Raw genomic sequence first — 14,480 nt, 5'->3', positions numbered from 1 at the left:
CAGAGACTGTATAAAAAATGGACGTAGCGTCACCGTCGGGGCCCGTTCTCTCAACTTGATCCAATCGTCCTCGCCTCTGGGAGTCTCCATCTTTTCAGACTCTGACTCTGCCTCATTTGTTCTTACCAAAAAAGGGCATTGATGTGATGTTGGGGGGAGGAGTACGTCCGTCTCGCTGATGTATACTGAATTGGCCACATTAGCTCCACCGCCCAGGAGCTAGGCTAACAGAACACGCTGCTAGATAAACGGAAGTGGGAGTCAATGTTGAGATGGGATCGGGAGGGAACGGGAGTATTTTTTTAATTTCCTGTGTCTCTAGTGGAGATTACACCGGCTTTGCGAGTCAAGTGCAGGCAGCGTTTATGCTCTATGATTTAAACTGATATTGAACACAGTAACCTGCTCATAGACTGTAAAACACTGAAGTGTATTTGCCATCAATAGTAAGCAAGTCATGGTGCAAGTGCATGAAAGAGCTAACACGTTGTGTTCCTAAACCATCTGTTGGTTCAGTTGATCGAAGAGCAAACCATCTTGTCACTTACAGTAACATGTAACGAATGACCGCAGTTCAGGTCAAGATGACGGAGTTAGCATGCTAATGATGCTAATCCTGACAAGAGACTAGCTGTTACTGAAGAGGCCACGCCCCTAAATATTCATAAACTTGAACCTCCAATAAAATAAAAACTAGCCTGGTACAAAAAAATTCACCCCCCTCAGTGTTGTCATGGAGATATGACCCTTTCACGACTGGACCGTGAAATTACAGTAAATAACCATATTAAATTAGAGTATATTTAATGTAATTTGACTGGTTTTGACTTTAACATGAGAATTGTTTTTCCAAGTGTATTACATTAATAGTTAATAGTTAATTGTTATTTCATGGTACCCATCTGAAAAACTTAGCTGCCAGTCGTTTCACCGTTTTTTCCGATTTTTTTTATTTCCGATTTTTTTTTTTACAGTGCAGGTCCACCTTAATAATCAGTTGATCCTTTATTCAACATTATGAAACTTGACGAACAACAAATAACCCCGCTGACACCATCAGGGTAACTTCCTCAGACAGAGAGCTCCCTCCCCACTGGCTCTAAAAAAGAAGTCAGATTGTATAGAAGTCAATGAGAACATGAACAACCTTTTCCTCCTGAGTTTATGGTCTCATCACTAGTTTCAAGTCTTCTTCAATACAGCATGATGCTCATCTAGTAAACGAAGGTCCCATAGAGTCAAATATACAGCAGGGGAAACTTTAGGGCGGGGCCTTGTGACCGGCAAGTCACTACCACAGCCTTGTCTGATTTGAACGTTGTTGTCTGTGTTTCCGTCTTTGGGAATCTTTTGGAACTTTCTGTGTTTTCAGCTCATGGTAGTCAACTGTAACATTTCATGTCTGGTTCCACTTTCAGTTTGACTAAAAGACACTGAGGAGGAGAATAAATGTGTCCACAAGCAAAGGTTATGATATTTGTGCATATAGAAAATACTAACACAAATATATAAATATGCTTCATTATTGGAATGCACCGATACCAATATTGTTAATAAAAAATATTAAATCCAAATGAAATATTTTCAAGTTCAAAACATTATTACACTTTCTATGCAGACCACATCTATAGTGCGTTAGGAGGGCGTTCATAGTGGATTATAAAGCATATTGATGCATGACCACACTACACGCATAAACACACACACACACAATACTTTCTGATGCAACAGCTGTGTATGTGTGTAGGTATTCATAATGTATTATACCTTTATTATAACTAGTCAAGAGCATCAAGAAGACACTTGCCCTCATAATGCACTACAGATGTGGTCTGCATTGGAGATGTTACTTTTTGAAGAAATCATTGGAGTGGAATTCAGTTGAATTCGATTTTATTTAAAGTGCCAAATCATAACAAAAGTTATCTCAGGACACTTTACAGAGTAGGTAAAGACCACACTCTGTGACTTATTTATGATTTACAGAGACCCAACAATTCCCCCGTAGAGTACGGTGGCAACGAAAACCTTTACTATAACAGACAGGAACAGACAGACCCAGCTCTGTGGAAGACGCACATCTGTCTGCACCGGTTGGGGAGGAAGAAAAGGAGAGAGAAAGAGAGAAAAGACAGACAGATGGACAGAGAGAGACAAAGACAGACAGATGGACAGAGACAAAGACAGACAGATGGACAGAGAGAGACAAAGACAGACAGATGGACAGAGAGACAAAGACAGACAGATGGACAGAGAGAGACAAAGACAGACAGAGACACACTTCCAGAGATGCAAGCAACCAAAAAAAAAACGGTAGCTATAATCATATCTTTTATTATAGCCACTATCACCGACTGTGTTCGTTATATTTGGTCTGCCTGCTCCCTGGAGTTGACAAAAGGAAATGTAGGCATTCACCTGCAAGTTCAAGTTGAATAAGGCCCGTTCAAGGTAAAAATAAAATGTGGCTGACCAATCAGCTACATGTCCTTTTTCTACTAAACATGAACAAAGACACACTGACGTGCTCCTGGTCATATACAGCTCTTTATTTTAATAAAACCATTGTTTATATACAGTTCAAGTGAGATAAAGTTGCATGGTGACACTCTGCTGTCTCCGTGTATGCCCATCAGTCCTCTACAGTACAACAGGTCTCTTGAGGAAAAAACAAACGGACAATGGAAAACAAACAAAACCCAGGAAATTACAACATATTACACTATTTTTTATTTAAATTTAGTTTGATTCAAAGTGGTTTCTGGCCGTTGTGGATCGTAGTGTTGGTAGAGCAGGACAGCCTTCAATGTAACAACTAACTAACTCTAGTAACTAAGTGATCTCATTCTGAAAATGCCACTTAAAACATACACATGAAACACACACACACTTTAACTTGCATTGTCACTACTTAAGCACAAAAACAACCTGCGAGTGATGACATAAAGTGATGATGCGAGGCACCACTCAAAGGCTTACGTGTATGTGCAAAAAGCTTTATTGCAGTCCTGCGGTGTGTCACCACTCTGAGGAGTGAAGGGGGGTGGGTGGGTGCATCATGAAGAATAATGAGAAAGTGCACTGCATGGTGCTGAGCCGATGCACACACTGAAACAGAGTATCTGTTAACAGGTGTGAACCAGCAAACACACACACTTCCTGGAACATGTCACACTTTTCAGAAAGTAGTCCAGCTTCAGTGGGGTATGAAGGCCAAATACGCATCACCGGGGGCACGAAAGGAGGTCCAGCATACACAGGATGAGCAGCACAACACCCCGGCTGAAGCAGCTCTTCTACCACTATAGGACAGTTAGAGGCTGAAAACGTGTGGTTACTCTTAAGACATCAACAGAGAGGTCTGCTCAACTTTCATCTCATTTTACGAGCAGGTTTGTGCAAAATGGGCAACTCACAAAAAAGATAACTCACATTCCTGTAGGGGATCTTTTTTTTAGCCGGTTATCAAGAAATGTTGCGTACTAACTTAGCACTGCTCGGCCTACGTGAACCCATCAAAACAATGCTGGTATTGAAATTTAAACCGCTGCTGGTCAGGACAAAGTGACGCATTGACCACAGTGTGAACGCAAGCGCCAGGGTCCTGACACACTGACAACCGCATATGTTCTGCATGACAGGAAATTATCTGCAATAGAAACAGCGCTTTGGAATGAAAAGACAAAACAAACTCGCCACCTGTTTTCAAGTCACGGAGAATCTGTGAAACAGTGTCTTTTCTTTGAGTTAAGACAGAGAAAACATGATTAAAAAACGAATAAATGGGTGAAAACACTGATCTGCAAGGTCGAACAACCAAGCCCCCACCACGGAGACTTCCTGGTTGATCCAATCAGGAAGTGCCAAAAACGGCAGTTCTCTGAGTGTCCACTAGGAGCAGGTTTCATAACAGAGCAGTTTCTCATTGACCCCCATGTTAAACAGGCTGTTTTCACAGCATCATTAAACCTGTTTAAGGCCTGGGACAAAAGAACATTCTAGTCTGTGTGTTTAGGTCATATCTCCATGACAACACTGGGGGGGGGGGGGGGGGGGGGGGGGTTTGTACCAGGCTAGTTTTTACTTTATTGGAGGTTAAGGTTTATAAATAATTAGGGGCGTGGCCTCTTGAGTGACAGCTAGCCTCTGGCCCACACTTCTCCTCAGAGGTAAACGTCAGCCAGATGGACGTATGCCCCTCCCCCCAACGTCACATACATGCCCTTTTTTGGTAAGAGGAAAAGTAGGTGGAGTAAAAGTCTGACAAGATGGCGACTCCCAGAGGCGAGGACAATTGAGAGAACAGACCTTGACGGGTATGCTACGTCCATTTTTTTATACAGTCTGTAGGAACAACCAGTCGTACAGATTCCACACAAACTGCTGCTGACAGTCGATTACAGATTATTGGCAAAGAAGCGCAGGTCCTGTGTGTCAGGGCCCTTGAACAACTCGCCTTCAGTACAGTATATACTTGCTTTGAACTGTGCATTTGTGTGCATATACTGACTCTATGTAAGGCTGCAACTAAAACTGATTTTCATTAGCATGTTGTTTGAGCTCTGGACATGTTTGGGCGGGGAACGGCTCAGTAACAACCCTTCATTTGACTGGAAACCATTTTGTTTATGTCCTTTTGATAAATACAAATAAATACAAAACTTAAAGAAAACACACTCACACCAAGACAGCAGGAATCAGGACACCAACGAGCTGAAATGTACCTCAAACATTAAGGGCAGGGAAGTCCATATCTGACTCTGTATGATGTGTGTCTAACAGCAACACACCTCATTATTTACTCCAGTTTCATTGACATAAATATACTGTAAAAGTCATTTTACAGCCAGCTTATGACCCCGTTTTAGAGGCTTACAACAAATGTAACAATGTGGTGCTCTCAGAGACACCCAATGTCTTCAGCACGGAGGTTATGTGCACTTCATGGATTTTAACTCCAAGACTGAAAACCGACTTCATGGAATGAATGAAAACGCACCAAAGAAAAGCATGCACGGACAAAATCAAACCCAGGAGACGTGAAGGAATGACTAGAGTTTTGAGAAAAGAAGTGCAGAAACAAAAAGATGGAGAGACTTTAGCTGAGGTTCCACATCGACATAACACTGACGTGACTGAAGATTTTACTATTCTACCTACTTCAGACTACATTTATGTAGAGATTGCAGAGTCACGCTTTTGTTTTTGTCATGACGAGCCACATTTAAAGAAAAGTAGACGAGTAGAACTGTAGCTGGAAAGAGTGTCGACAGCAGAGGATTCTGATCTAAGTGGAGAATTTGAGTAGTAACTGCTATCTCTGTGATTTCCTCTGTTCTGTGAGTCAGCCTGGTGGATGTGGGAGTGAGTGATACATTCTTCTGCCAGCTACACTTTCCAGTCCACTGCTGGGCCTCTGAACAGAGGGGGGGTAGCGGGAGATAAATAAGGCCTCGTATTCCTTTTCACACCCATCGCTCATCGCTGACAGACCCCTTCAGGGTCCTGGTTCCAGTTAGAGCAGTGACACGGCTCTGTGGAAGAGGTTCATCAAGGCGGCTACAACCAGATAGGTCCCGTCCTGTGACTTAAAGGTCTTTCTCAGGTCCGTCCGGCCTGCTGAGAGTCCAGCTCCAGAGGGGCTGGATGCATCTGGTTGAGTCCTCTGATCTCAGCTCAGCGCTTCAGCACCGGGCTGCCTCGCTCCGGATCTTTCTGTAACGCCAGCAGGACCTGAGGAGATGGAGGGAGGTACAGTTAAAGAAATGTCAGAAGTTGTCCCAACTGAGGGCCCGTCCACACAGAGACATGTTTTCCTGTAACTGCACAACTTCTGTAGGGTTTTGGCCGAGCATCCACACGGAGCCGTTATCGGCCCCACCTCCGATCTCTGAGCCACATGCATGGGAATGAATTAGGCCGACCACAGATTTCTCCCTTTTCCCTGATGCTCTGAATAAGTCTCTAAATTGGTCGCTAGTGGCTTTTTATAAACAAAGCTGCTAAGATCTGAAAAGTCTCTAAAAGTAGTGAGAAAGTGGCGTCTGAGTGCTTTGGGACGGGGAAGGGGCTCCCAGCAGCACCCTCTGCTCGTTGAGGACACTAACTGCAGAGTGATTGGTGCATCAGAGTTCAAAACAGCACTAAAGTCTCCACTAACACCAGAAACAGGGACACATTTCTCTCTAGGATGGAGGAGGATTTGGGAAGTCTCCAGATTTGGAGAGAAAATCTCTGCTGTTTGTGTTATACACAACATCTCCCCATTGGTTTCACTGGTTTCGTGTGGACGCAGAGATTTCTTGAGTTGAGGCCGTGTAGACGGAAAACTTTTTAAGAATGATGAAGGAAAAAATAGGTTGTTTTTGATCGTGTGGATGCACTCTGAAACTCCTTAAGTGTAAAAGCTATAACATCCTACCTGAGCCCATTTCCTGTTGCGGCTATTCATGTGAATAGCGGCGATGTGCTGAAAGAGTTGCTCGGCGGGGATGAGGTCGGGCAGGCGGGTGAGAAACTGAGCCATGTGGATGAAGTCCATGGTGGTCAGGACGTCTTGGTAGAGACGCAGCAGGCCCAGCGCCGTGCGGAACAGGAACTCCTCGTTGTCTCTGCAGAACACATCCCACACCCGACACGCCAGGTCCAACGGCAGAGACTTACTGTACAGGGTGAAGATCCTGCAGGGACGGGAAAACAAGCGCACGTGCATGTCTGAATACATGCGTTATCGATACACTGAAACATGAATCCGTTGAATCCATGAAAACTCACCAGTCGATTAAATAAATATCGGGGGTCAAGTTGTTTTTCTGGAAATGTGCAAAGAGCTTTGGTAGGTTTTCTTCAAAGAACACTTCAAATGCCGCAAAGTAAGTCAACATCTGCAGAGAGAGGAGAAGGGGGTCTTATAGAGTGACACACGCATACACACACATGATTGTGGTCAATAAACAGGTCGGTGAGTCATCTGTAGGAGTGGAACAGTGATGTCTGTGGTGTCACACAGCAGCTGTCTAACAAGTGACACAAAAATTGTTTAATATGCACTGATTTAAATGTACTAAATATTGTATAAAAACACTCTTGTGTATAAATTAGACTGCAAATGATTGTAATCTAGACTGCTCGCCTCTTATCAAAACATCTACACCGGTCGATTCTATTCTCATTTTTAATAATGTATAGTGGGGTTATATTATATTGCATATGTTCCATACTTTTGGTCAATACCTAAGGAGTAAATCTCATCAGCGTCAGGGAGCCAATAAGCACGCAGCATGCTCGTACCAAGATCTAATAATGCTGGAGACTGGCTGTCTAAAGCTGTTTCCACACCAACACACGGCAACCGCCCTGACAACCGCCTACCTCCAAGATTGTTTCCCAAAAAAGCTAAGGAAAGGGAAATCGGTGTGCGTTCACGTGTGCGTCGACCTCTTCATACCCCTACCGCCGTGATCAACAACGCTTACCTCCTGCCACCTTCTCTCATTCAATCAACCCAGCGGTGTGAAAGCCCCTTAATGTTACACATTGTAAAGCATGCACTACACACACAGAGACGGGCTCACGTGTGTTGATGTACTTTGAGAGGCTTGACTACACTGTGTGTCTCATTAGTATTAAGGAGCTGTCAAATAAAGTTTAGTACAGTAATGTGTAAGGTCAAAATTTATTTTTGTTAACCCGGATATTATTAAAATTTATGGGAAATCTTTAAGAGTGTGTGTGTGTGTGTGTGTGTGTATACTGACAAGGCTGTGGTCGACTCTGAAGAAGGCCATCTGACAGGGCTTGTTGAGCAGGTTAGCAAAAGCTATGAAGGCATCTGCTGTGTCCAGGTTCAGAATCAGCACTGCTGCGATGAAGGACATTCCCTGCACCTAAACGCACACAAATACACACACACACACACACAGTTTGTACAAGCAAACACAAAACAGAAAGAACCGTAGTCTTACCGTGGACTTTTATGTATACAAAACAGAGCATTACTAAATGTAAACTTTGACTTCCGTCTGTGAAAGCGAGGGCAGAGACACTGGTGGAAAGTTAACCCCTGCTCCTCTGCACTGAGCCCTCATTCACACTGTTGGTATTTAAAGCACTCGCTGTCATTCACAATCAGAGATAGTTCAGTCTGGATATGTAAGATGGAAAGAGATGAAGTGGGGATGCAGACAGATGCAAAGAACAAGACCTGTGTGTGTGTGTGTGTGTGTGTGTGTGTGTGTGTGTGTGCGCGCGCGCGTGCGCAGCTTATAGGTAGAAATGACTGTGACTTCCTGCATGGACCCCAACCTAAGTACACATATTATGGAACTGCAGTGATGAGCAGGGAGGCAAACCGCAGCATCTACCAGCACAGTGTGGCTTTGAACAATAACACAAGTGCAAACATGAGTTCAGCGCAAGAGCAACAAAGAACATCTATCGCTCGTTTAATGCCTCTGGCTGATTAGAGCATCGCACAGGACGCTGTGATGACGTGTAGAGATTCATGTGTGCTGCAGCACTGACCACAGCCGCCACGATCCTTCTGTCACTGACCTAACGTTACACAATCCTCTAGTTCAGTCAGTCCTAAGTGATTAAGTATTACTGTTAATGCTAACATGTATTGCATTCATATATTAATACAAACAGAATTAGGAACATAATTCCTGACAAAGGTGTGTGACTCCAGCTCAATACACGTGTGTGCATCTTGTCTGCTTGGTTTCCAGTTAGTCCTGTTTGATTGGGAACAGTGTGTGCTGCTTTCAGATTTTCATGCTCTAGTATTATTGTGGCCATCAAACTAAGCAAGTGGACTAACATTAAATACACTGCGACCTCTATAAACAAAAGCAGGCTGTTGTTTAAGAGCGTCTGTGCTGTTACCATCACAATGTTTCAGTAGAAAGTGGTACACACAGGGCACAGGCACGTCAAGAAAACACAACTTTATGTATTTGGATCTCCAAAATGGTGACAAGCATTTTGGGGGTAAGGTGTTACAAAGCGTAAGCGTGAGCGGCGCTTGCATGTGTGGAAAACACATCGCACCCTGCTGGTGAAATAAAAGAACTACATCTACAAAACTCAATCAGATTGTATAGCTCAACATGGTGAACTAAAAATACTGGGGATTACGCTGTGTGTGTTACTAAAGGGTGTTACAACATTATAATGGTATTTCTGCAAAACTGATTTGGCTTTCAAAAATGCTCATTAGAGTACAGTGTGTTAAGAACATTATAAAAAGGTACAAGAAAATAAAGCAGTTGTTTATTTTGTTATGTGTCTAATTTTTTCCTTCTAAAAAAGATCAGACAACTTGTACCATGAAAGTACCGGATCAATAAGCAGTATTGGCAAAAGTAATATCTTAACCACACCCATCCCTCTACCCAACACTGGTGACAAGTGGGGAGCTGTTGCACAGGGGTCAGTGTGTCATTTCTACAGCTATGACTGAGGTCGGAGTTTAAAGTGATGCCTTTAGGTCTTGCTTGTATGCAATAAATGTATATTAACAGTTGGATATATTTCCTTACATGACAGCTCACACTCAGTGGAGATCAAATACTGGAAGCAGTCAGTCATACAGACCACAACCAAACTTTGGTTATTCAAGATAATAATAGACGGATGTAGGTTTTGTGTGGGAGATCCAAGACTGTGCTGTGTCATTTTCAGCCTCTAAATATGAGTAGTACTGTGTCATAATGTACTACTGTCAAACATAAACCACATATAAAAGAGCCACAGGCATCACACACATATGAAGAGTCACTTGTGAGGCTCAGTGACTGATTTCTTAAAAGTAGAGAGAGTAGACGAAGTGGGTATAAAATGTGCTTATGTATCATCACAGCAGTGTGTAATGCTATGTTTTGTGTGTGTGTGTGTGTGTGTGTGTGTGTGTGTGTGTGTGTGTGTGTGTGTGACTTACGTAGCCAACGTCTGGCCGGTAACAAGTGTATGCTCCCAGAATGCTGTGCAGCACATCATGATATGGCCCTCCCTGATAAGTAACAAAGAAACAATGAAGACAATGGAACAATAAAAATACACTCATACACGCAAACACCCGTTCCCAGAGATTCAGTGTCAGTTTGACTTTGATACAATATTATCAGAGTAATGACACTGAGATTCACTGATTCTTCATTGTATTTAAAAGAAAACGGCTGAATGAGACCTTTTCTCGTTAATGACAGACTAAACTTTTCTGTACATTTTAGCGACATATGTAGAAGGTGGCTGAGCTTCTCTCACTGACCTGCTGGAAGATACACAGATGGGGGAAGGTTCTTGAAATATCCAGCTTGATCAGCTCCAGGCTCGACTCCCGATTTGACGACCCGGCGTCTGCAAGAATAAAGAAAGATAAAGGAAAAACAACAGAAAAGCTTTAATCTGAGATCCTAGGACTTTTGATTTTTGATTTAGCCAAAATTGATTTAGTCACATCGATTTGTGAGTTCACAAGGTCAACGTTAAAGAGAAGATTTTCTGTTCCGTCTCTACCTTCAATCTCGGTCTCTAAGGATGGGGCTGGCGTGGTCCTCCACTTCTCCTTTGCCCGGGCCAGACAGATGCTATACAGCTCTGCGGGGACACATAACACCACCACAGTATAATCAATGTGGGAGAAAGAGGCTGATGACACTGAGTGCAGAACGTGATGACTGGACAGAAACCACTTTAGATGATGAGAGGATTCAGCTCTTCACATTACTCTGCAGCATTGACACTAAAGGTGACTTCAGGAAAGAGATCTCCCTCCCTCCATTTTCAGAAGACATTTGTTCTGTTGCAGTACGTTGAACCTCCGGGCCTGTGCTTTGACCCGTGGCCGCCCTCTAGTGACGAGATGCTGGATGGAAATAATAGCCTTTCTGAGACCTGACATGGAGCTCTGCACTGCTGGCCTTGGCCTGTTACAGCACAAGCAGATTCATATTAACTACAGAAGGTGGCAACTACAGGTCATGCTGCAGGGATGGGAGGGAAATAAAGTTTTCACATAAGAATCCCCGGTCTAATCTTCTACCATTCTGAATGGATTCACAGATTACAAAAATCCTTTTTTTTTGTACTTGATGTTGACTGAACAAAACAAAAAAGAAAAATTGTCACTCCTATAATGGTTCTTTGTCCTACTTCTCTTTCAGGGATAATGATGCTTGAAGGTCTGGAACAACAGTTAATTAAATATTGGACATTTGTTAACTTTTTGGCAAACTGGCACCATTGAAAGCACGCTGAATTAGTTACTTATTAGCAGTTCCTCTTGAAATATACCCATCCAACTATCTTTGCATTATTTTGATGCTCAAGAAAACTTAGAAACATGATGATTCTCAGTCAAGTTCTGCAGTTACAACAAAGTTCTTTTCTCTATTTCTAGATGCATTTATGGACGTTTAACTCAGGATGTATGAGTCAATTAATCTAAAATCATGTGTTTCAGGTCTGTGTGATCAGATTTCACCCTTAAATTTTATAAGGGACTGTGTCTACAAAGCATTTTTGTTTTCTGAATACCAGCGTCTATTTTTAATTATTCCCATTGAGAAAGTGTATGCGGCCACCTAAAGTAAAGACGTTGGACTAGTTTCTCTTTTCAGGATGCTCCACCTTAATTTCAAGCGGCTCCAATTGAAAATCACTTAAAGAAAGGCGCTGGTGTCACCAAGCCACTGCTGAGTGTTGTGCTTTTATCACTGTACACGCTGCTAGCTTGTTGTTAGCTTGTTGTCTCTGTTAACATAGCATTAAGCTAGCGACCTAGCTAATGTTAGTGTTGTCATAAAAACAAAACCATCAGGCAGTGCTTCGAAGGGCTGGGACGGAGCTCTCCCAAGCACACAGGCACACACACTTCTGTCCCAAATGTAGCAGCTAGCAGTTGTATACAAGAGTTTTTGAAGTAGTAGTTGGCTGGGAGTATTGTAGCAGTAACAAGCACCAACAGTAGTAACTTCCATATCACTAGGAGTAGCAAACTTAGCAATTGGAGATGCTAGTAGTAGCATAAGCAGCAGTAATGGAATACGGTCACTGAGCTGCTACTTATGAAAAGCTGGACATCTATGAAGGGGACTGATCTTTGTGTGTGTGTGTGTGTGATAATGCACATGACTGTGCTGCATTTAAAGACGGAGCAGTACAAAGCAGAGTGGAAGAGCTCAGCAGTCAGAGTGCTTATCTGCGAGTAGCCCTGAGGACGCTAAGGAGCTGTCACTGGGCAATTTGAAGCGGGTGCTCCTCTAGAATGTGCAGAATACATTTTTGCAGTGTGTGTGTGTGTGTCTGTGTGTGTGTGTGTGTGTGTCTGTGTAATCCCCATTCAGACTTGAGAACTCATTGAAATGCTGCTTGTTCCCTCCAGTACTGGGGAAATAATTGGACCGTGCTCCTTCCTAATGGACACACTCTTCCTTCCTCTTCTATCTACCTCTCTGACACTTATTCAATTAACACTGAGACACCAGTCTGTGTGTGTGTGTGTGTGTGTGTGTGTGTGTGTGTGTGTGTGTGTGTGTACAGAGCAGTCACAGGTTAAGTACTGTTATGGCAGTTAAGAGCCATAAATAAGACATGTACCGTGTGTAATGTTGAGCTCGTTGCCCACAGCCAGGCTCCACACTTTGCCTCTTACACTGGGGGGGATGCCCTGCCACCAGAGGTCTCTCACTCGTCTAGATGTACACCTGGAGGAAGGTCAAAGGTGGTTTAAATGTTGAAGGAATGTTTAGCACATCAAAGGCTGCTTAATAATTGTGTTTTATAGAGGAAACACATCCTTATTATGATGATTTAGTTAACATATCTCAGTGGAAAAGATGCATCAACCAGTATCTGCACAGAACAAAACAACCCAAAACAGTTAAGAACATTTTGCCAAACAATTAGAGACTTCTCTGATCCATTTGAATGTTGAAAATAAAGTTAGATTAGTTTCTTTGTTTAGCTGACTGTACTTTTCAAAGGTTTGGCCAGTGTTTGTAACTGTGTAATCACTCTGTTTCCAATGACAAATGATCATACAAAACAATCATATTCTCTATTTTACAGATAAGCATACAAAAACAATCCCAACAAGACAAAGACAAAGACAGACCGAACCCAAAAACAGCCTGACAGACTTGTCCCAGACAACAGAAGGACATAAAATAAGATAAATAAATAAACAATAAAAAGGATCATAGGAACATCAGTATTTTCATCATTCTAAATTCAGACACTGTTTGTACTCACGTTGTACTCCAGTTAGGCAAGATCTCCTGGTTCCAGATCTGCGCGGCTGTACCGATGCTCTCCTCCAGCTTACAGCGATCCTCCAGCTGCTTCCTTCTCTTCTGAGCCTCCTTCAGCTCTACAGACAGGAGATCGGAAAGAGGAGGTCAGATACTAAATAAAGGGAGCGTTAATAGAAGAAGTGGAAAGCAGGCGGAAGAAAGACGAACAGAGATTCTCTTCAGTCCTCTATCAGTGTGCCGAGCTTCAGGGACTCTGAAGATCTGGAAGTGTGTCCGTCTCTCTGTCTTTGTCTCTCTCTGTCCATCTATCTATCTTTGTCTCTCTCTTTCCATCTGTCTGTCTTTATCTCTCTCTGTCCAAGTGTCTGTCTTTGTCTCTCTCTGTCCATCTGTCTGTCTTTGTCTCTCTCTGTCCATCTGTCTGTCTTTATCTCTCTCTGTCCATCTGTCTGTCTTTGTCTATCAATCATAAATAAGTCATAGATTGTGGTCTTTACCTACTCTGTAAAGTGTCCTGAGATAACTTTTGTTGGGATTTGGCACTGTAAATAAAATTGAATTGAACGAGATAGTAAGGTACCCTGGATAACTTTGTCACGTGAGCTCACCTCTCTTCTTGGCCTGGGCCACCATCTCTTCATACTGCTGTCTGTGTTTCTGGGCCTCCTCGGCTGGCTTGGCAGGCAGGTTACTGTAACAAAAGTACATCAATGCAGGGAAATGGATTAGTGACGATGTGTTCTCTGAGCTTAACTTGCATTATTCATGATGAGCAAGCTCAGTAGCTTTTCTGGTGCTTTGATTCATAATGCATCCCTAAGGTGCTCAGAACAAATGAAAAAGGAAGAGGAAGAAAGAAGAAGAAAACTAAGCTATGTGTGTGTGCTGAGGAAGATCATGTCATATGGTTGAAAGCAGAACGGCTACTAAAGAGCTTAGACCTTTGTCTAAGAGAAGAATAGTCTAAACTGAAGGTGCATTCGCTTCCTTTTCCTGGAGCTTTCAACCACATTTCCCTGTGCCAACTCCATCTGCTGAAGAATCCCGAGACGGGACTGAAAGCTCCACAAAAAACTAAGACTTGGTGACAGTGATTTTTAGCATCTTTTCATAGCATGCTCGTATTATATAGGTGATAAAGTCATATTTTGGTCTTTGTTTTTACTGCATATATGATCTACTTTTAAAAATGCTAGTGTCATGTATGGATGACATAATTCCAGT

The 14,480-nt window shown here is 42.8% G+C and overlaps 1 protein-coding gene across 3 annotated transcripts in view; it reads right to left on the bottom strand.

Moving 5' to 3' along the window:
• Positions 1 to 2,590: 2,590 nt before the first annotated feature.
• The window catches only part of tbc1d14 (TBC1 domain family, member 14), a 43,277-nt gene continuing 31,387 nt past the window's right edge, over positions 2,591 to 14,480 (bottom strand). For all 3 annotated transcript variants that reach the window (XM_083937281.1, XM_083937282.1, XM_083937283.1), the window contains 10 exons: positions 13,865 to 13,947; positions 13,255 to 13,372; positions 12,601 to 12,707; positions 10,519 to 10,599; positions 10,271 to 10,359; positions 9,941 to 10,012; positions 7,758 to 7,886; positions 6,775 to 6,884; positions 6,422 to 6,680; positions 2,591 to 5,733 (listed from right to left, as the gene is read on the bottom strand). In XM_083937281.1, the coding sequence (XP_083793407.1) occupies positions 5,677 to 5,733; positions 6,422 to 6,680; positions 6,775 to 6,884; positions 7,758 to 7,886; positions 9,941 to 10,012; positions 10,271 to 10,359; positions 10,519 to 10,599; positions 12,601 to 12,707; positions 13,255 to 13,372; positions 13,865 to 13,947 (1,105 nt within the window). In that variant the 3' untranslated portion in view covers positions 2,591 to 5,676. The remainder of the gene's footprint in view (positions 5,734 to 6,421; positions 6,681 to 6,774; positions 6,885 to 7,757; positions 7,887 to 9,940; positions 10,013 to 10,270; positions 10,360 to 10,518; positions 10,600 to 12,600; positions 12,708 to 13,254; positions 13,373 to 13,864; positions 13,948 to 14,480) is intronic.

Source organism: Echiichthys vipera (genome assembly GCF_963691815.1).
Source record: "Echiichthys vipera genome assembly, chromosome: 22".
Lineage (NCBI taxonomy): Eukaryota > Metazoa > Chordata > Actinopteri > Perciformes > Trachinidae > Echiichthys > Echiichthys vipera.
This window is presented reverse-complemented; position numbering and strand designations above follow the sequence as displayed.